Source organism: Mesoplodon densirostris, chromosome 3, assembly GCF_025265405.1.
Source record: "Mesoplodon densirostris isolate mMesDen1 chromosome 3, mMesDen1 primary haplotype, whole genome shotgun sequence".
NCBI classification, from domain to species: domain Eukaryota; kingdom Metazoa; phylum Chordata; class Mammalia; order Artiodactyla; family Ziphiidae; genus Mesoplodon; species Mesoplodon densirostris.
In genome coordinates, this window is record NC_082663.1 from 100,803,742 (window position 1) to 100,826,621 (window position 22,880).

The 22,880-nt window shown below is 43.7% G+C and overlaps 1 protein-coding gene and 1 pseudogene across 1 annotated transcript in view; one reads left to right on the forward strand and one right to left on the reverse strand.

Annotated features, from left to right (window-relative positions):
• The window catches only part of LOC132486289 (zinc finger protein 226-like), a 67,690-nt gene extending 61,878 nt beyond the window's left edge, over positions 1-5,812 (forward strand). Inside the window, 2 exon segments of the mRNA XM_060093278.1 lie at positions 2,955-3,123; positions 3,125-5,812. Coding sequence (XP_059949261.1) covers positions 2,955-3,123; positions 3,125-5,225 — 2,270 coding nt within the window. The 3' untranslated portion in view covers positions 5,226-5,812.
• A 3,114-nt stretch (positions 5,813-8,926) lies between these two features.
• The window catches only part of LOC132486817 (protein FAM170A-like), a 33,681-nt pseudogene continuing 19,727 nt past the window's right edge, over positions 8,927-22,880 (reverse strand).

The window sequence follows — 22,880 nt, forward strand, 5'->3', positions numbered from 1 at the left end:
AATACCTTGAATATGCAGTTGGAACTCAAATTTCTAGTAAACTTTAGCTCTAGCCCGTTCATGTTAACTTGTGACTTTGCATGTTCTCATTCTTCAAACGAGATACAAAACATACAGAAAGAGAAGAGAGGCTTTGGTTGATGAATTCAGCAACCCAGATAGAAATTTAGGTGAGAACCAAGCAGTCGTGAGTTCCTGTGGTTAGCTCTCTATCTGATTTGCTTCTCACCAGCCCTGTGCTGTCCATCACCTGGTCCCAGTTGGAAATCTCTTTCCAGGATTATTGCATAGTCTTTGTACTGGTCACCTGTTGCCACCCTTCTCCTCCCACAGTTTGTTCTTTAGGTGGCAAAGTGATCTTTTGTAACTTTAAGTCAGGTTATGTTGTTGTTTCAAAATTCTCTTGTGGCTTCTTTTACTTAGAATAAAAACCACTGAAAGTGGCTTCTAGAGCCTTCTGTGGGCTGCTGTTCGTTCTCCACCACCTCCCTGAATACATCACCTCTCCTCCCTCTTACCCTATCTTTTCCAGACCTGCAAAGGATGCTTCTGCCACAGAGCCTTTTCCTTGTCCTTCTCTCTGCCTGGAATACTCTTTCACCTGTAATCTTTTAGGCCTCTACTTCTTTCAGTCAGTCACCTTAAAGATGAGGGGGTGGCTGTCCTCTGACCACCCTATGGAAAATACAGTCCTCTCTTTCTTACTCTCTCTGCCCTGCCTTGTTTTGTCTCTAAGCGTTTCACTCATGTACATTTTGTTCACCTGTTTCTCACCTCTTTCTTCCACTGGAGGGTAATCCAGGAGTGCAGGAGGAATTCGGTCTGTTACATGTTTATTGCTCAGTAGCCTCAGTGCTTAGCATAGTCTTGGTACATGACAGGAACTCTTAAATATTTCTTGAATAAACGAATGAGTTAATGGATAGAGAAATTAGCCTTCCATGAAAATAGCTAGTAGGCGGTGAACAAATCCGAGTGAATAAGGGATATTGCTAAATGTTTTTTTGTCTTCAAATGAATTCCTAGCCTAATTCTAACTTCTCAGGTGCCCATGATGTGTGTATGTGTGTGTTTGCCTTTCTGTACAAGTTGGCCCTCGTCAACTTGCACAAAAAATATGTATAGAACCTGTAATTATAACCAAACTGAGTAAAATGCTTTCCCTGTGACTTTCCTTGAGCTCTTAGTAGCAGAGCAAATTCATTTGGGGAGGAAATACTGTTTTGAATGAGGATTCTTATGTCTACTTCTTAGGTAACCCTCCCATAGAAGGAAAGAAATTTCTATTTCCTTATCCCTTATACCAGGGGAGAACAGGTCTCAGAAAACAGCCAGCTGGTGAGTTAGCCTTTCCCTTAAAAGATTTGCCCCGCTGCGTCCGATTTGCCTCCTCCAAAGCCCACCTCACTAATAAGAAATCGATCTTTGTTAGCTCCACAAACATTTTGTGTGTGTGTGTGTGCATTTGTATGTATCTTGTAGAAGGCATTTTAGATAATGTCACCTTGAGTGCTTTGATCATTCTTTAATAGTTTCTAGTCTGTTTCTTCTCAATACTTATCACAGGCTATGGAATTTATTCCCAGCTCACTCATAAACCCCATTCTTCACTTTGGAACTCATTCTTGTTAAAGACCAATGTACCTGTGTCCAAAAATTTTCCATGCTGTTTTTAAAGAGACAGCATTCTTCCCTAGCCTCTAAATTTTGACTCCTGCTTGGCAGGGGGAGTGGAGGAACATATTAGGCAGCACAAATGCCTCAGAAGGATCCAGTGCACAGGTCTTCATGCTTTTTTTTAACCCCACTGATTCTTAGAACCTTTTTTAAAATTAATTAATTTTTGGTTGCGTTGGGTCTTCGTTGCTGCATATGGGCTTTTCTCTAGTTGTGGTGAGTGGGAGCAGCTCACTGCTTCGTTGCGGTGCGCAGGCTTCTCATTGCAGTGGCTTCTCTTGTTTCAGAGCACGGTCTCTAGGAACGCGGGCTTCAGTAGTTGCGGCACGTGGGCTCAGTAGTTGTGGCTCACGGGCTTAGTTGCTCTGCGGCATGTGGGATCTTTCCGGACCAGGGCTCGAACCTGTGTCCCCTGCACTGGCAGGCAGATTATTAACCGCTGTGCCACCGGGGAAGTCCCGGTTTTTAGCCCCTTTCATATTCTCCTCAGCACTAACCCCCTTGGTGTGCTGCCGCCTCGGGTGCAGCCTTTCAACTTAAGCAAAACTGTACTTTCCAGTCCTTTTCCTGTATCTGATACCTGACTTGTAAAAGCTGTTTCGCGTCTCTGACTTGGTTCAAACTTAACCTGGGATTCAGAATTGTAGAGAATCCTAGAAATCAAACTGAGTTCACCTGTGCATGCATTTCTTGAGCCCTGACTAACTGCTAGGCACTGTTAAAGCTGTGAGCACAGCAAAATGCTTGTCTTTATTGATACTGTATTATGGTAGGAATGACATGTAATTTTTTTTTTTTTTTTTTTTTTTTTGTGGTACGCGGGCCTCTCACTGTTGTGGCCTCTCCCGTTGCGGAGCACAGGCTCCGGACGCACAGGCTCAGCAGCCATTGCTCACGGGCCCAGCCGCTCCGTGGCATGTGGGATCTTCCCAGACCGGGGCACGAACCCGTGTCCCCTGCATCAGCAGGCGGACTCTCAACCACTGCGCCACCAGGGAAGCCCAGACATGTAATTTTTGAAAGATGATTTAAATAGTATGTCAGAGTAGTCATTTGGTTTTAAATGGGTTTCATTAATGCTAAGTATTTGGGAGTTTAACAGACCATCTCTTGGTTTCTGTGAGTATATAAACCAGAGAACTTGATTTGTCGTGCGAAAGATAAGCTGAACCATCCTGAGGTTCATTAAAGTCTCATACTGTGTCTTAAGTGTAAAATCTTGAATCTTTGAACAAAGCTTTCACGTGTCCACATCTCTGAATTCTCTGTCCTTCTAGAAGAAAACAATCAAAGTGAGTTGAGGGCCGTTCAAGACAGAGGATCACGTGAAGAGCTTTCCTGCTGGCAAATCGGGCAACAAATGGCAAATGACTTAACCAGATGCCAAGACTCCATGATAAATAGTTGTCAGTTCCACAAACAAGGTGATTCCCCCTGCCAGATTGGGGCAGGACTCTATTCAAATTTCTGAAGATGAGAACCGTATATTAAATGATAAAGCAGGTGATCCCAGTAGTACTGGAAATCCAAGGTTTGCAACTTTGAGAGCCCAGGATTCTTGGAGGAAAACTTCATTGACTGAGTCACAGAATTATCAGAATAGACACCAGCAAATTTCCATGAAAAATAAACTGTGTCAGTGTAAAGAGGATGTTGACACCATCAGTTGGATTTCACATCACCTTGATGCTCATGGAGTACACAAGGGTCAAAAATCTTACGGCTACAGTGATTATAGAAAAGATAGCACGAGGGTTTCAACACTGGATCAGAATACTATGATTCACACAGGACAAAAACCTTACCAGTGTAATGAATGTAAAGAAACCTTCACCGATCTCTCCATCTTTGATCTTCACCAGCAATTACACTCAAAAGAGAAGTCTCATACGTGCAGTGAGTGTGGAAAAGGCTTCCGTTACAGCTCGGTTCTTCATATTCATCAGAGAGTTCACGTGGGAGGAAAACACAGTGAGTGTGATGAGTGTGGCGAGGAGTTCAGTCAGAGCTCACAGCTGCAGACTCCTCAGAAAGTCCACACTGTAGAGAAACCATTCAAATGTGGGGAATGTGGGAAAGGCTTCAGTCGTAGGTCAGCACTTACTATTCATTGTAAAGTCCACACGGGAGAGAAACCTTATAATTGTGAGGAGTGTGGGAGGGCCTTCAGTCAGGCCTCTCACCTTCAGGACCATCAGAGAGTCCACACTGGGGAGAAACCATTCAAATGTGACACATGTGATAAGAGCTTCAGTCGGAATTCACACCTTCAGTCCCATCAGAGAGTCCATACGGCAGAGAAACCATACAAATGTGAGGAGTGTGGGAAGGGCTTCATTTGTAGCTCAAATCTATACATTCATCAGAGGGTCCACATAGGAGAAAAACCCTACAAATGTGAGGAATGTGGGAAAGGCTTTAGTCGGCCTTCAAGTCTTCAGGCCCATCAGGGAGTCCACACTGGAGAGAAATCATACATATGTAATGTGTGTGGGAAAGGCTTTAGTCGGCCTTCAAGTCTTCAGGCCCATCAGGGAGTCCACACTGGAGAGAAATCATACATATGTAATGTGTGTGGTAAAGGCTTTACTCTGAGTTCAAACCTTCAGGCACATCAAAGAGTCCATACAGGAGAGAAACCATACAAATGTAATGAGTGTGGGAAGAGCTTCAGGAGGAACTCCCATTATCAAGTTCATCTGGTTGTCCACACAGGGGAGAAGCCCTATAAATGTGAGGTATGTGGGAAGGGCTTCAGTCAGAGTTCATATCTTCAAATCCATCAGAAGGCCCACAGTGTAGAGAAACCTTACAAGTGTGAGGAGTGTGGGCAGGGCTTCCATCAGAGTTCACGACTTCAGATCCACCAGCTGATCCATACCGGTGAGAAACCATACAGATGTGAAGAGTGTGGGAAGGGATTCAGTCGTAGAGCAGATCTTAAAATTCATTGCAGAATCCACACCGGAGAGAAACGGTATAATTGTGAGGAGTGTGGGAAAGTCTTCAGGCAGGCCTCAAATCTTCTGGCCCATGAGAGAGTCCAGAGCAGAGAAAAACCATTCAAATGTGAAGAGTGTGGGAAGAGCTTTGGTCGGAGTTCACACCTTCAAGCCCATCAAAAAGTCCACACTGGAGAAAAGCCATACAAATGTGAGGAGTGTGGGAAGGGCTTCAAGTGGAGCCTGAACCTCGCCATGCATCAGAGGGTCCACACAGGAGAGAAACCATATAAGTGTGGGGAGTGTGGGAAGCACTTCATTCAGGCCTCAGGTCTTCAGCTTCATCAAAGCGTCCACACTGGAGAGAAGCCGTACAGATGTGACAGATGCAGTAAGGTTTTCAGTCGGTCTTCACAGCTACAGTCTCATCAAAGAGTGCACACAGGGGAGAAGCCTTACAAGTGTGAGACCTGTGGTAAGAGCTTCAGTTGGCGCTCCAATCTAACAGTTCATCACAGAATCCATGCTGCTGATAAATCCTATAAAAGTGATAGGAGTGGTAAGACCATCAGAGAGCCCACACACGAAAAAAGTTCCATAAAATGATTAAAACAAAAACAAAAACAACTCAGGTGTCATGTGAATTCTTCCAGTCATCAAGTTCAAAAGAAAAAAAAATCATTTGTTTCATTAAAGTCGGTGTTTCAGCCATAGCTCAACATGTCCCAGTAGTCAGGAGGCCACACGGCAGAGAACTCTGGTAAATGGTGTAGTAAGTTTGAACTTTGACCTCTATTAAATGTTAGGGGAGAAGCCTTAGTGTGAGTTTTAGCAGGCCTTGTACAAAAGTATGATGAACATGGCAAAATTTATGCCCATTACAACGTAAATTCCACGAATGCAGCGACGTTTGTTCTGAATCTACAGTCTGAACATTGTCAGCTACTTTGTAGGTGCTCGATATTTGTTCAGTTAATGAATGAGGAAAAACTTTTTGAAAATTATGTTGCAGTCCCCTCCAGAATTTCATAAAAATTTGTATTCAGAGCAGTTAACCTAAATCTGGCCTTAAAAGTAATTCAGGGAGACAAAAATTTGAAGTGTTAGAAAACCACTCAGTATTGCAATTTGTAATATTAATGTGGCATCGTCCTGTTATGATTAGCTCCATTTGTCTCCCCCCAGCCTCGCTTCAAGTTGGATCTTATCTTGGACTTTGTCTATCTAATATTCTGTGAATCTTAGACAGTACAAATTTGGTTATCTTTTGTGACAGTATAGACTTACTGAAAATGGATTGTTCATCTTGCAATACAGAAAACATACTGTTGACCCTTTTTTCAAGAATGTCAAGGCAGAGGTTTAAGTGTCAGAAAGAGTTACTAATGACAGTGACAGAGGATAAACATTTCTTAGTAAATGAACTGATCGTTGGTTTCTTATTCACCACATTTCCGTCTAGGTTTTGATGTGATTGTCTCCCAAGGGTTTTAGCATTACTTTCACCAAGACTTCTTAAGTAGAGAAAAGAGGCTGTTTGAAGTAGATTACTTTTGTCAAGTTCTCTTATCTCCTTACTCCTCTCTGGCCTGAGATAAAAAGAAAAAAATTATTTGTTGAAATTTGGTAATTTCATCAAACATATTTATTCAATGACTGACTTGCACACTTTTTCCTAGCGGTGGATTGAAAAATTGATTTTCAAAGTGAAGTTGCTGAGTACATATCAAAACATAGAACGTGCATCCCTTTGATATAGAAATCAGAATAGGACCTTATAATTAGGAAATTGAAATAGAAAAGGTGAGTAGCATGTCAATGTTACTAAATTTTGTAAAAGTGAAATATTCAATAGGAATGTCTTTATATTTTAAGATACTTATGTAATAACAGATCTGTTAAAATGATGGCTTAAACTTAATGACAGAAGCATGTAACAGTTGAATGTATTTTAGGTAGGTACATCACATACCTTAATCAAACATGTATGTGTGTGTGTTAATGCATCCTATCATCTGTAAAGGGATATTCACCCTTATGTAAACAGTGGCAAGATTTTCAGGGATTTTTTCCACATTTAACTTCCATATTTAAAATTTTTCATTGAGCATCAATTTTCCAGTAAAATACTGTTATTTTTATAGTAACATAGGTAGTAAAATAATGTAAAATATAATATTAAAAATTACTAAGAACATATTAATCCGTCACAGTAAGAAATCCTACCATCATGAGGTATACATATATATGGCCAAAATTAAGGAATAGACCTCTAGAAATCAGTTATAAAAAGAAAAAATGTATATGGTTATTCAAAGATACAGAATATTAGTCCGTGTAACAGTATATTTATAATTAATGCATTTGAAGTTTAGGATAAATCCATGCAGCCCAGAATATTCTGTTTTAATTCCAACAGTAGAAATTTACACATCCTAGTTCTCCTCATCAGGCTTCCTTACTGGGTGAATGGACGGATAGCTCGGGGTACCGGCTTGTCCTTTCAAGTGCTTGGTCTGACTGGAGAAGTAGCTGGGTCGTTCCAGACACTATGACACAGAGAACCATTAGCTGTGGGGAAAAAGGAATTTACCCCCCAAAAAACTTTTTAAAATTGTTTACAAAGTAACAGTGATTGGGCAAATCCTGAAGATAGAGAGTGGAAATAGGTAAGTTTTAGAGGTAAAATTTATCAACGATTCCCTAAGGAAAAACGTGCATAGGGAAGAAACCTCGAATGATGGGAACAAGTTGTTAAGGAGGAGGTTTGCATACCATTTCCTACTTCTTAGTCATTTCACTGATGTTTAACACTTACTTGGTTAAAGGGCTTTACTCAGCAAAAGATGTATTTAATGTGAGAGGCAGGTTTCCAAGATTGGTTTCCTAGACCACACCTTCACATGTGTATGTAAAGTCCATGCTACCTCAAATTGCATTGCATTAGATGTCAGAAATCCTAGGGCTTTCTTGTTTGGTTTGGTTTGGTAGATATCAAACCACCAACTCTCAAGGTAATTTGTAGTTTAGTGAGTTAAGTCAAGGGCTGGAAAACTACCTCCTGTGAGCCCAACCTGGCTCATTGCCTTTAAAGCTTTATTGGAACATAAAAGCTCTTTATTGGCCCATCCATTTATTTACCATCTTTGAGTGTTTCCCATTGTGCTGACAGTGTTCAGTGGTTGTGACGAGCACTGATGGCCCACAAAACCCAAAATATTTACTTTCTGGCCCTTCAGAGAAAAAGTCTGTTGATCCCTGTGGTAAGCCCAAAAGGTTTGTCTCTAAGTGAAAGACCACAAGTAGAACAGAACTTAGACTTGGTTCAGTGAGGATTCCAGAGAGGTTTCCTTTTTGATTCTCATATCTGCCCTTCTGGTTGACCTTGTTCTTTAGTTTGGTTCAAAGACAGTGGTAGCAACTAGGGACTACCTGTTTCTTTCTTCACATTCAATGAAAGAGCTGCTCTTCCATTCTTAGTGTTGAGTAGTTCACAACTCACTCCCAGTGCATGGCTTCCTCTAACCTTGACTCCCATCTATGCTAAAGACTAAATCTTTAGCTTTGTATCCAGTTCCATTGGCCTTTGTAGGGCCTTCAGTTTCAACTCCCAGTTGATAGCTTGAGCTCGAAATCTATTTTTACCGTTGGGGATTTTCTGCCTTAGCTTTGAGCTTGGCTACATAGCAACACTTTGGGGGACTTGTTATAATCAGCATTTCTATCTTTCCTTCCTTTTCATTTATTTATTTTTTTAAGGGGATCCAAAGTCAAAGTCAGTGGCTGAATGACAACACATTGATTCACAACCTTGTAGATTCTCTTATGTCATAGGGCATCAGTGGGAAGGAGTAGAATCCTGGAACTTTGAGGTGGAAATATATGGGCAGATTCCAACAAAGCTGAGGCCTGTGACCTCTGACCTGTGACCTCTTAGTTGAGCCTGCTGTGCTATTAGAAGGAAGTCTGCCTCTACTCTGAGATAGTTTCCTTGCAGGGGACTGTGGATCCTCAAGACTTGCCTCCACTACCTCTCGTTTTTCCAGACCTAGTAATCAGACTAGAGTCCTTGAAATGGGGACGGGAGCAGGGAAGGGGTGGGTACCCACCGGGTATAAAGGATGACCATGAGGAGACACTATCTGCTAAAATAAGGAATTTTATAATTTATATCAATAGAAACCTGAGAAATGTGTGTGGATTTTGTAGGTATTGAAGCAGGTGGGAGTAATGTAATATTGGGTTAGGCTGGATTTGTTGATACGAGTGCATTCAACACCCATTCCAGACTCAGCGTGTTAGCTTGGCTACCTGGGAATGCCTTCAACAGTTTGCTCAAATGACTGAAACCTGTACCCAAAGTTAGCGTATGCTAAAGTCAAAATGCCAGAACTTTCTAAGTATGTTGTAGCAAAATTTCTTGACGTTGGCATGACTGACATTTTGAACTGGATAGCTCTTTGTTGTTGGGAGCTGTCCTGTGCAATGTAAGATGGGCCAGTGGCACATACTCTTCCCTGCCACCCTAGTTGTAACAATAAAAAGTGCCTTGAGGGCTTCCCTGGTGGCGCAGTGATTGAGAGTCCGCCTGCCGATGCAGGGGACACGGGTTTGTGCCCCGGTCCGGGAAGATCCCATATGCCGCGGGGCAGCTGGGCCCGTGAGCCATGGCCGCTGAGCCTGTGCATCTGGAGCCTGTGCTCCGCAACGGGAGAGGCCACAACAGTGAGAGGCCTGCGTACCGCAAAAAAAAAAAAAAAGTGCCTTGATACATCTGTGTGCACCAGCCACGTGGGGCTCATTCATAACACAGCTCCTTAAAGAAAAAAGTCTCAAGACACTGCCACATATTTCCTGGGAGGGGGGACCAAAAGTGTCCCCAGCTGAGAACCACCGCTGTAGAAGGTTTACAAAGGCATAGGAATGCCAGACCACTGGAGTGGATTTATCACATAAGATGTGCTCACCCAAACCCCCTATGTGCCCTGGGAGGGCTCAGAGGACACTTCCTTTGCCAGAGGTTTAAGAAACGTATTGGTGAGGGGAGCGTTAGCAGTCTTGGAATGCTCTGTAGCTGTTCTTCTCTGCAGGCCAGGAATGAGAGGGAAATTATGTCATCATAATGGGCTCCCTAAATTCAGTGAGGCTAATGGGATCGTGGGGCATCATGGGTCAAGTGGAAACACTCCATTGGCAGAGATAAAGTGAGCGTGTTTTTCACAATGAAAAGCAAAATGAAAGGGCTCATTAGAATGCTTTGATACACAGAGATTTTTTATATTTGCTCATGTGCTATCTCTAGGGCTGAAATAAATGGGAAGTCTACTAATACCCTACTTGATTTGAATCAGGAGAAAAGCTCTAGGTCTGATGAACATGTCTGACCGGAATCAACATGGGAATTGTACTCCCTCAGCCAATTCGATAACATGAGTCAGTTCCCATTTCCAGAGCATCTTGAATGAAGGGCAGGCCGGGTCCCCTTGAGGGAGGATATACCCTGGTTTACTACCAACTATCCCGAGGGTCCTTTCTTCTCCCTGGAAGGGATCAAACAACTGAGGTAGAACAGGAAGAGACAAGCAGCACTCCAAGCTCTGCTGGTCAGGGTCACCCTCCAGCGTTGCCTTAATGCTCAGAGCCAGACACACCACAGTGAGCTTGGCTCCAGATCAACTACCACGCAACGAAGGTTCTGGAACACTTCCATATCTCGGGGGACCTCATTTCCACCTGACTCTCTTTCATATTCCCCTTTGTCACGGAAGGCTAGGTCCAGTGGTCAGGGTGAGATCTCGGCTCAGGCCCCAGGCTCTCAGACCTCAAAGTTCTGGTCCTGCAAGGGCCCCTGTCCTCTCTTCAGACCACTCCTGGCTCTCTCTGCCGACAAGGAGCTGCTGGTGGTACGTCCTCTAAGAGTTGAGGTCCATCGTGCAGACCCTGAGAAAACTCCTAGGAAAAGGCTCCACCTTCTTGTTGAAGTCAACAGAGCTCAGTTCCTTTGGAAGTGCTGGGTGTGTCCCAAGCTGATGCAAGTGCAGAGCCATTAGGTAAACCAGCACATGTGTGTGGCCCCTTCCCTTAGACTCCTCTGGGCCCTCGTGACATAGGCTCAGAAGAGTGCCAGCCTCAAGCCTTACCTCTTCCAAGGCCACACCGTCTCCAGGATCTTCTGTCCCATGAATCTCAGTTGCTGTGTGGAACTCAAAAGAGAGAAAAGACCCTGCCTGCGGGGTCTCTTCGGGCTGGGGCCTTCTAGCTTCTCTTCCTCCTCCTCCTCCTCCTCCTCGTCCTCGTCCTCCTCCGCGGGGTGATCTCGGATTCCACATTGCCCATCCGCTGGGCCATGTTGAGATGAAAGACACGGTAGCTGAAGCCCTCCAGGACGCCGCCCTTCACGTGCTGCTGGAGGATCTCCAAGGTGGGGAAGACCCGGCAGCAGGCCATGCACCTGAAGCCGGTCTCCATGGTCACCATCCAGTCCGGTGTCTTGGCCCTGGGTCTCTCCTGGACTGCAGGTGACCCTGATGGGCTGCCTGGCTCTGCCCTTTCCTCATACTCTTTCTCCTCCCCAGTGGGCTCACTGTCAGACAGGAGGTTTTCGGTGGACACATCAGAGGGGTAAGTGCCTACGGTGCACGCATCCTCAGGAAGGGTCACTTCTTCTATCGTCAGCTGCTTTTCAGGCAACTCCAAGGGTTTCTTTGTCTTCCAGGAGACAGCTACACCCTTGTTCACTTGTACCTGCATGTAGTATATTTTCATGCCCCTTTCCTCTTTGTCTGGGTGCAGATTGTTCTTACAGGGTGAAGAGGGTGAGGAGGAGACACAGTGTGATGGGGGAGCGGTCTCCCCTTTTTCCTGAACCTGGGCTAGGGGTGCTGTAGGCTGGGCAGTGTCTCGATATGATCTCCGGATTCCTGAAAAAGGAAATTAAAACCATAATAACATGCATGGGCCGTGCCAGAAGCTGAGGGAGCAGGTGTGGTAGACGAGAGAGGGACATTTGCATGACGTAGCTATGTCGTGAGCTTGGTGTCTGTTGGCCGTAGGATGGAGCAGTGTATCTGGTGTCATCTGTGGGCTTTTCTTGTGCGTGTGGGGGGATACTGGAGCGGTGCCTGTATACAGGGGTGTGGAGTACAGTGGTGAGGGCTGTGGTATGTGAGGGATGCGGATGGATGCGTGTACGACGAGGAGTGTGAGTTTGGGAACATCGGTGGTGCATTACTTGTGGAATGGGGCTGTGGTGCTTGGGGTTTCTGTGTGCACTGAGAAGGGCTGTGCCTGGAGGGCGGATGTATGTGTGAGCTGTGTGGACCTGAGCTGGAGGGTCCTGCTCTCAGGCTGGAGGTCTATGATGCAGAACTCTGTCCTTCTCTGGAAGCAAAGGCAAAGAGAAACCCTACATTTTCCTCTGAAGATGCTTAATCTGGTCCCTCTTCCCTCCACCTCAAGCCCAGACCTTTCCAGCCCCTGCTCCTTGACTTCCGCACCATGGTAGTACCAGGATTCACACCCGGCACCCCCCCGCCCCCGACTCAGCTGGTATCCACACCCTCGTAACAGCTCAGCCATCCTGCCCAGGCTCCTCCAGAGCCCTCATCACCTCTGATGACCCTGGGTTTCCTCTCAGCCTCCCTGGGATCTGTGTGCCTCCTGCCTCACAGCCAAGAAGCCCCTCACCTGAGGAGCCCCACGCCCTTACCAGCGTAGATGAGCTTGCACTGAGAAGAAGCACACGAGAAGTGTTTAGGGGCAGAGGAGACCTCCCCTGCCCCTGGGCTGCAGCCTTGGGCCACGACAGTGGATCCAAGGTGAGGGAGATCCTCTTGTGACTTCGAGATTCCTGAGGGAGGAATGAAAGGCTCACGGTGGGTTCATCAGTCCTCTGTCCAGAAGTATTTACCGAGTGTCTGGCACATGTCAGTTGCAGTGAATACACACAGTTGAGAGTGTGGTTCCCAGTGGATACTCCAGTATTTAATTCAAATCAGTACTTACTCTGTCACTGTCTTGTTGGTAATGTAGGCCTCGGTGGTGACTGTGAGTATGTGGGAAGAGTGAGTGATGTGTATCAGTTAAGTCTGTGGTAAGTGTGGGGTTGGCATGGGGAGCACGGTGGAGATGTGTCTTATCTGTGTCTGTGGCCTTTGTGTGCATGGTTTCTGTTCACAAGTCAGGAATTCTGGGACATGTAACTTTCCCTCATTACATGGTGTGGCTTGTATTTATGGTGTGTGTTCATTCATTGATTCACCAAGATTCAGTAAGCAGCTACTCCTGTGTATCTGGCACTCTTCCATTGTTCTAGTCTCTGGTAATGCTGCACATTCTAGTAGGGGAAGACACAGACTAAACAAAAATACAATAAATATATAATACCTGAGCTGGTGGTAAGTATATAAGGGTTGCCAGAATAAGCGAAGAAAAATACAGGGCACCCAGTTAAATTTCAGTTTCAGATAAACCCAGAATAATTTTTTAGTGTAAGTATTCCCATGCAGTATTTGGTCGTACTTACTTTTAGTGTAAGTATGGCCCATACAATATTTGGGACATACTGATACTGAAAAATTACTTGTTGTTTATCTGGAATTCAAAGTGAACTGGATAGCCCATATTTTATCTGGCAACCCTGACATGGGTTAGTGAGACTGTGGTTCACTGAGGTTTGTACAAAGCGGGTCTGGCATTACTCAAGAATGTGTTACAAGTGTGGTGTGTATGACACGTGACTGGTTCTTATAGAGGTATTTAGCGATGGCTGAAGTTAGCTGTGTTTGTGCGAGAGTTGAGGAGATACTTATATATATATAGTGTGTGTGTGTGTCCTATATATATAGTGTGTGTGTCTATATACATATCTCATCTCCAGCGTTTGGTGTTGGAGGAGAGGATTGTGATCCAGGTGGGTTGTATGAGAACGTAGTACAGGAGGGATGCGTGTATATACCTCCATGTGCTGTGTGTGGTTTAATACGGAAGTTATATGTGGGGTGTGTGATATTTTTGCTGTATCAGAGTGTCCATGGGTGTATGAGTTACTGTCTCATAAAACACCCCTACCAAGAGTTCTGTATACACTCTTACATACACCGAGTGTCAGCCAGGTCCAGGCAGGGTGACAAGAACTGTACCACGCAGAGTTTATATCTGATAAGCACTCTACCCCCATTCATCCTGCTCTTCTCTGCACTACCACACACGCACACACGCTCACACACACACACACAGGAACATAGAGAAAAATATTCTGAATGGTCAGGGGCAGTCATTGCCTTCCCCAGCCTGTTCCAGCCACTGCCTGGAAATCTGCCTGCTGTTTAGAGCTCCATTCCCAGGGCCCATCCTACAGTCTCCAGGGCCCTGGGCCTGGTAGGAGCTACTGGGCTCTAATCTGGGGCAGAGACCTCTAGCTGGATCTCTGGGGTGACCACCCCCTCCCAGGGCAAGCTACTCGCCTACATTTAATGCACACAGGCACCACGTGGCCCGTGGCTCTCAGAGCTCCCCGCAGGACCCTGAGGACATTTCTCACCCTTGCCCACGCGGTCTCAGTCTCTGGAAAGCCCTTCCCTTCCCTTGGTCTCCTTTGGGAAATTGTTCCTGTTGAAGGAATAAAACCTCCTTGCTTTCAATATGACACCATCCCTAGGCAAACAATCGTCTTTCGAACTGCATTCCACTTGTCAAGATATTTTTCAACAGGGTCTTCAACTCATGGGGCTTCTCTTTCCACTTTGGTAAAAGAGGCCAAGCAAGTCATGGGTCTCTCTCAGCATCCTTGCATCCTTCACATCCCCCACCTCATGACCCCAGGGAAAGATCCAAGAGAATAAGAGAGAAATCGGGGACTGAGAAAAGCTGCACCTCTAGGTCTGTGCAAGCAGGATGCAGCCTGCTGTGAGTCCGACAAAGCTCCAGGCCCGGCAGCCCCAGGAGAGAGTCCTCAGAGCAGCGGAGCTGACCTCCCATCTCCCAGGGGGCATCTGGCCGTTCTGTGCCGTCTCACACCACAGGGACGCTCCGGATGGATACGGCAGCATCAGTGAGACAAGGTCTCTCCCTCCCTACTTCACAGGTGACACGTTCTCAGTCCCCCTCTTCCTAGAGAAGGTTCAGTTTGGCAGAAACCCATGTGCCCCAGCCAGGTTGCCCCCCACATACCTCCTCCCTTCTCGGCAGTTTCCTGGGACTCTTCATTTTCCAGATGTTTCCTCTTTTGTCGCCGTTTCATGGTACCAACTAGAAGTCTCCCTTAGAAGATGCCTCAAGAGATGTCCAACTCCTCCTCTTCGCTACAGGTTGGCCCTTGTTGGCTCTTGGGCAATCCGTTGAAAGGATTCAATACAAATCAAAATAGTCAAGTCTCCTAAATGGCTGAAAACCTTGTACCACTTAGTGAACCAGCAGTGCTGCCTAGTGCTCACCAGGGCTGTTAAGTTTGCAAGGTTGCCAGGCGCACAGCAGGATTCTGTGACCTCAATGATGACATCGGAGCATTCTGTTGACCTAGGTTGAGCACAGTGTCTGCAATAGCACAGGCCCCGTTTTCAAGAACAATTCCTGTTTCCCAGCCGAACCTTTCCCATGAAAGGGAAAGGTTCATACCACATCTATTATAAATTGTATCATACCATATCTATTATAAAATGAACATTTTGATTGGAGATCTTTTAATGTCTTTTATATAGAGATTTAATATGAATATTTTAAATGGTCTCCAGTTTCCCTGTGGATTATTGACATTTTAAACTCTGCTCTTCAGTTTTCCCTCAATTCCTGTAATTTTGTCACGGCTAATTCTGTACTTAAAGATGAGGAACTATATAATTGATTTCTTCATTTTTTCCCATCTCTTTCCAAGGTACTGAATTTGATTGTATCTTACGAATGAGTGAAAAATGCTAGTCCTTGAGTCAGGACATTGGGCCCTTTACCAAGTAACTCAACCTGTCTGGGCTTCAGCTTCTGTCTGTGCGATCGAGAGGCTTGGCCTAGCTGACTTTTCAGATGCTGTGTTTCTTTGATTCACTCTCACGTACTGATCTGCTACTTAAGAAGAGGGCCTGTTCTCATAAAGTAAGAACAGGCGTTTTTTAATCCTTGGGTTGGGCGGAGTTTAAGTGGTCATACTCAGTTTGTTAGTTATATTTACTTTTACGTATGCTTAGCTCTAAATAATTTATATGGCTCTTGTGACTATTTTTAGATCTTCTTTTTTTCTTATTTTCTTTTACAGTTTCTAATTTATTATCGCCAGTGTAGAGGAGCCTGATTGATTTTTAAAATGTATTGATCTTGTATGTGTCTGCCTTGTTGAACCGTCTTATTAGTTCCTGCTAGTTTATCTGTGGGTTCTTTTGGGTTTCCTAGATAAATGAGCATATTAAATGTAAATAATGTGTTCTTTGGATAAAGTTTATTTTCTTGCATCTATATATATAGAAGCAATATGTTGAATTGATTTAAATATTTAAGTACTTACATACCTGTTATCATAATCTAAAATTCCTTATCTTATTTTCTTTTAATCAATATTATCTTTTCAAGATTTATCCACATCAGTCCATATAGATCTAGGTCTTTGATTTTTGACTGTTTGATAATATTTCATCACATGCGTATAGCATCATTTATTTTCCATTCAAGCATTATTGGACAATTGGATTGTTTCCCTCCCTTCTCTAGAACAAACAACGTTTCCTAGAATATCCCTGAAGATGTCTGACAGTCGAGAATGGCCAGGGTGCCTGAAGATTCCTACTTGCTTTTAGCCACCTTCCAACAGGCCATCTCCAGCCAGCAATTTGAAGCACAGATGAAATGAAAACTCCCCCAAATGTGGAGATCTTAGGAGCTTCCTAGAAGGTGGGAGGTTCATGATAGGCATCCTGCTGGGATCCCAGGGGAGTCTGAGCTGGCCTGAAGCTCATCTTCCTCCTCCACCTCTCAAGAGAAATGTGGAGGAAAGAAGACTTCAAAAACTCTGAGTAGGCAGAGGGAGAGAGATTGGGGGCCGAAGCTGCAACTGAGGTCTTCAAGTGGGTTGTGAGGACACAGAGCCTCTAGAGAGCCAGGGTCTTCCTTCTGAGAACTTCTCCCCTAAGGCTGCTCATAATTCAGGTGGTACCAGCCATATAGAGCCGACTTGGCCCACACTGTCACAGAAAGCCTTATCAGAATGTCTTCTTCTTCATACACTCTTGTGTCTGTTACTTGGTTATTGCCTTTGGTGCTCCACTGATGTGAAACACAGTCGCCAGGGGATGGAGGACACTAGTGACCCATCTTGCTCTGTGGCCTCAGTCCACAGCTTGAGGGTAAGGGAAGAGGCCAAATGAAGGTCAAGAAGGAAAGATGGAGTTTGAAGAGAAGACCTGAGTTAAGGGTGTCTTCTCAAGTCTTGATGAATGAAATGTAGCTCCAGTACCTGAAGTCCTGCTTGTTCTCAAGGCTGACCACGGGGCTGGGTGCACTCAGTGAAGGAACCGTATACACTTAGTATTTCCTTGCTTGCTCACACTTGCCCTCCTCTGATACACACTCTGCAAGACTGATGTTCCCCTGAAACAACTTTCCACCTGCCACTGTCATCTCATGAACATTTGCTTCCCCTTCCTAGTGTCCCGCTAGAATGCCATTGCAGCCAATTCATAATTTGATAATCATGCTTCTTACCGTAGTCTCAGCAACTTCTGATAAATTTTATTCACTTCATTCCATAGTCAAGTCTAGGATGTAGTCCAAATAGCAACAGAAAAATGGAGATATGCAGAAAAATACTTAAAGTTGACAAGTATTGGGAGTGTAGTATTTTGGCGGCCAATGTGTAGACCACAGGAAAACTTGCTGTTTCCATCCCAAAGGGAAGAACTCTGTATTGCAACTGCCAAGGTCCCTGGGGCAGCAAGTGTGCTCACTGCTTAATAAAGAAGCATCCTCAGTTTGATAGAATCATATGGGAGCCTTACATTTGGTTAGCAGGTTCTACATTCTTAATGTAATAATATTTTCAGGGTGTGGGAGGGTATCAAGCTCTGAATATACCCTTGGAGAGATTTGCTTATTAAGTTTGGCTTTTTCAATCTCACTAATAGTTCTTTACTAAACACCAGGCGGTTTCCTTCGCTTGTCAAAATCATGTTGTTTTTCTCTTGTCGAATGAACTTCCAAATATATTTGGATGAGCTATGAAGTTTGGAAAAAAATCTACATCTCTTTAAAATAATGAAGATAATTACAGTGACAAGTAGAAAAGACTCTAAAATGGAGAATATACACCATTACAGGCAATTAATGTGAGTGGGAAGCTCGGGCTCACTGTCCAGCACATAGAAATAAAAGCTGAGGATTCTCTGAGGCATCTCTTGGATCTCTATAAGCCTCCATCATTTCTGCTGAGTAGGGTTGACAGATAAAATATAGGCTGTTCAGTTAAATATGAATGTCAGAAAAACAACGAGTATATTTTGAAGATAAGTATGCCCCAAATAGTACATAGGATCTACTTATACTAAAAGTGATGACTTACTATTCAAGTTAAGTTCAAGTTTAACTGGGTATCCTGTATTTCTATTTAGTAAATCTGACAGCCCTACTGATGATCCACAATGGAGGCAGTTCAGGAACGGTACATGCTGGCTCTCGGACAGTCAGAAAAGGCTCCAGCAGATTCAGGTACAGTATGAAATTCTTTTTGGATGTAGCTCAGAAGCCATGGCCAGCCATTGACTGCAAATACTGCCTCGGGTTTCCCTGAGGTGGGGTAAACCGTCCTCTTAATGGCCTTTTGGTAAGTCTGGAAGACCATATCCAAGGGGAGCCCCAAAGTCAGTTTCATCCTCCCAACCATGTTTCCAATTCCTGGAATTGGCTGCATGTGACTCACAAGAGATGAGGAGGTTTGTGAAAATTGGGAGTGTCATAGCTTGAACCCTTTGTAGGTAAAGTTTTGGTGTTCTGAGAGTTTTAACAGGAGCAATGTGAAAGACTCCAGGTCCCCAGGTAGATAGAAATAATCCTCTTATACTTTTGTTTATGTGATAAGTCTCTAGTAGCTCACAGAGCAAATATCTGGTCTTAGAAAGAGTGATCCAAGCTTGGATGTTTCTGGTGACAAGGCAAGGTCGTGAGTTTGAAGTTCACCTTTTATGGTTGAGGAGACAATAAAGTTGTCAGAAGGGCAATCATGGAGGACACGTTGGCTTCATCCATTGTGCAGGCTTGTATATTTGGTTCTATGTAGATTGTGTTTCAAAGGTGGAGCTTGTTTATAATTATGAACATTCTCTGACATGCTTTTTGGACCTTCATTCCTAGAGCGAGAGCAGTGCCGAGGTTCTAGAAATGCCCTGTATCTTCTGAGCTGTCAATGGCCTTTCCCAGGTACTGTTCCCTTGGTGCTGCTCCTTGAAATGTGCAAAGGGATTATCATCTGTTTTGTGGCGGGTCCTAGCATTGTGAAAGGAAGCTGCTGCACCTGGCTCAGAGGATTTAGGATGTGGTTGGAGTAGATGGGCCAAATTTAGGTAACTGGTGTTACTATAGAGAAAGAGAACAAATTATTGGAAGTGGAGTTGTCTGGGATGGGAATGATGTTGCAATTTCACAAATGCTCCAGGACCAAGGAAGACAACCATAAGTACTGGGATTGTTTTAGTTTGCAGGTAAGAGACAGAGGGATGGACTAGAGATTGAGCTCATACAGCTGGTCAGTGTGTTGTTCATTCGTTCATTCATTCATTCATTCATCCAACACGTATTTACTGAGTTACTATCATGTGTCAGTTAGTCTGTTAGGTTTTGTGATACGATAGTGAAGGAAACAACTTCTCAGTCTTTAAGGAGTGTATAGTTCAGTCAGAGAGACTGATAAAGAAATAGGTAATTACAACATAGGAAATAATTCATTTGGTAGAGGAAGTAGGTGTTTTTGGGTGTAAACAGGAGGGTAAATTTAACTAAGTCCAGTTGTGGAGGTAGGGAATGGGAGACCCAGAGGGACTTCTTGAACGAAGTGATAGTGGAGATCAGCAGGGTGAGTAGCAATTTTCCAGGACCTTCCCAGGCAAAGATGGAAGGAAGGAAGAAAGTTTCAGGCAGAGGGACCACTCTGTACAAAATCCTTAGGATAAAGAGAATATTGTATGTTCTTCAGCATGGCTGGGGCAAGAACTCTGAGAAAGGGGGTTGATAGGATATATGGCTGGAAAGAGAGCCATGGCTCTGTCATTTAGACTTTGTTCTGTAAGCAGTGGGGATTCATTGAAGGTGAAGGCAGAGGAGTGACTCCATCAGACTGTGTCCTAGAAAAGTCACTTAGGTGACTGTGTATAGGATGGGTTTAACTGAGCATCAGCGTGGACAGTAAGCTCAAATTTTTCTGTGTGGGACCAGTGTCACACATGGGACTATGTAGGGCACCAGATTCAATGGGGCAATGAATGTTTTTTTGTTTTTTCCTCCTTTTTCATATGAGGCTAGGCAGATGATGCCATACCTTCGTTCCATTAAGAGCAATGTGAAATCAGTGAAATCTCCTAAGATTCTGCAAGGCAGATTTTTCTTTGTATGATTTTAAATTCCCTCAAGACCTGAAAGGGCCATTGCTGTAGAAAAGGGGTCTGGTACATGTAACACCTGGATGGAAATAACAGCTTATGGGAAAACATGGAATTTGAGGAATTCTGGGGCAGGATGCTGGAAGTAGATGACCGCAAAAGGCCTTTCCAAGTCACAGCCTTATAGCTCCTGGTCCTCTTTACCTTCTCCTCTTCCTGACCCCAACCTCATGAGGATGACAGTGTACTCTAGAGACCTTTGATCAAATCCTGCCCACAACAGTCTGTGGTTTGAAAGTTACAAAATTCCCTGAGAATTGGTAAGCTGTCTATCTTCCTCATTAGTCATTTAGTACCGTTTATAATTTCCAAACAGCTACTGTTTATAGAGCCCTTGCTTTCCATTTCTGAGTGTGTTTTATCATTATTCTTTTTGATCTTGGAAATGTAATCTTTAACAAACCACCAATTAACCGTGAAATGTCACTGCAGCAAAACATCAGTATTCTCCATGGGGTTTGTTGTACTTGGATTTGACCTTCATTGTTCATTCTTGGACTGTCTTCCTAGTTTGTGGCTTATTTGGATTTGCATTTCTTCTTTTTGTTGATTACTTGAAAGCTTTTGTGTAGAAATTAAGCTGGTAAAATAACATAGAAGGCTTTTCCCCTATGATAGTCCCTTTCTTTTGATACCAGTAATTAAAAGTGTGCTGTGATAGCATTAGAGGACTTAAAGTTTGAAGGTTTTAAGAATGACTTGGAGACTCAGGAGTGAAAAGGGACTAATACAAGTGAGTATGAATTATTATTTTGCTCAAAATACTATTTAAAAGAGATGAGAATTTAGGTTTATTGAAGAAAATGGTTATATTTGAGCTATTTGAAGTTCTAACAGTCAGATATTCTTTGAAAATCTATTTTAAAGTTCTAACTGGTGATCGTAGAATAAAATTGCCACTTGATGGAATGTGGAATGTGAAGAGGTGAAAGAAAAGTCAGACTGGAATGATGCTACAAAAAAAGAAACTTCCCATCATGACCAGGCAGAGCGAATGGAAATCAGGTGGGAAAGGACATAGAAGCAGAGATGGTTTTGTGATTCCTGGAGCCTGCAGCTCTTTGAAAGTGCTACCCACCATGGGGCAGGTGCAGAGCACCAAATGAGAGCCTCTCGTAAAAGTCCACGCGGCAGGGATGGCAGGGCCACCAGGTGGGAAGTCTCTCCATGTTTGGTACACAGGCTGGAATTTCCAAGATATGAAGACACAGGTCTTTCTCTGAAAGGGGCGGACTGTGACGTCTTTTAGATAGAATTTCCAGAGCTAATGACATACTCAAGCTAAAGAAAATATATCTGTCCATCTAGGGACACTGAAAACAGTGGGAGGCAGAAAGAGAAAATATTTTGGCAACTGAGAGACCTGGGCTGGTGTCTGTTACTTCAGTAAATTACTTAATGCCTCTGAGTCCAGCTTCCTCCTCTATAAACTGGTGATGTACTAATAAGATTGTTGTGTGCATTAAATGAGATCATGGACTTTGGGCCATTGGTACAGTACCTGGCACATAAGAACTGTTTAATAAATGGAAACCAGCACTCATTATTCAAATGATAAGAATAGTGCATCTCAGGCTCTTGTTGAGAGAGGTTTCTTATTATCTATTCTAATTGCTAAGATGACTTGTGAAGCCCTCTGAATTTGCATTTGCCAGTTGCCTGCTATTGGCAATTTGTTCAATGTCCCTCCTATATTTCTTAGACCCTACCATTTTGTGCATGTGGCAAACTTTCAATTGCCATTATTTGGCATTTTCCAGCCCAGGAACTTCTGAAGCTGTTGAAGTCTGCTCTGCCTGTGTAGATGGCAGGAAGGAAGTGAGGGGAATTAATAGCTTCCCAGCAGCAGTCCTCAACCAAGGACTGATGGGAGTGGGTATCTAAATGCCCCACCTCCCTGGCCCTTCAAGTTGGAAGCTTGTGTTTCCCAGAGTTTCTCTGTGGATTACCTCCACTTTTCCACACTATTACCTGGCTATAACACAGTATTTAATGCTTGCCTTCTCTTCCCTATCTCACTTTCCTATTGGAGTTTCTTCCATTTCTCATATTAACTATTTGAACTGGAATGTTTATGACTGGGTTTGATTCTGGGAGAACCCATAGGAAGTCATTTTCTTGAGAGAAAACAGTTGTCAAGTTGCCTTCTATGAAAAGATATTAAATAATAGAAAAACTTAATCTTTCTTTATGGTCACTTCATTTTCCCCTATGCACATTAATTGGCTACAGTATTGTTTAAATAATGATATAACATAGAAGTGATACAAAAAGCAAAAGGACACTGCTGATTTGAGAATATTTGTTTTCATGTTAAGCATCTAAGACACATGAGTTATGTGAAATGAAAACATGATGACCCAAAACCTATGGGATGCAGCAACTGCAGTTCTAAGAGGGAAGTTTATAGCAATATAATCCTACCTTAAGAAACAGGAAAAATCTCAAATAAACAACCTAACCTTACACCTAAAGCAATTAGAGAAAGAAAAACAAAAAAGACCCAAAGTTAGCAAAAGGAAAGAAATCATTAAGATCACATCAGAAATAAACAAAAAAGAAATGAAGGAAACAGTAGCAAAGATCAATAAAACTAAAAGCTGGTTCTTTGAGAAGAGAAGCCAAATTGATAAAC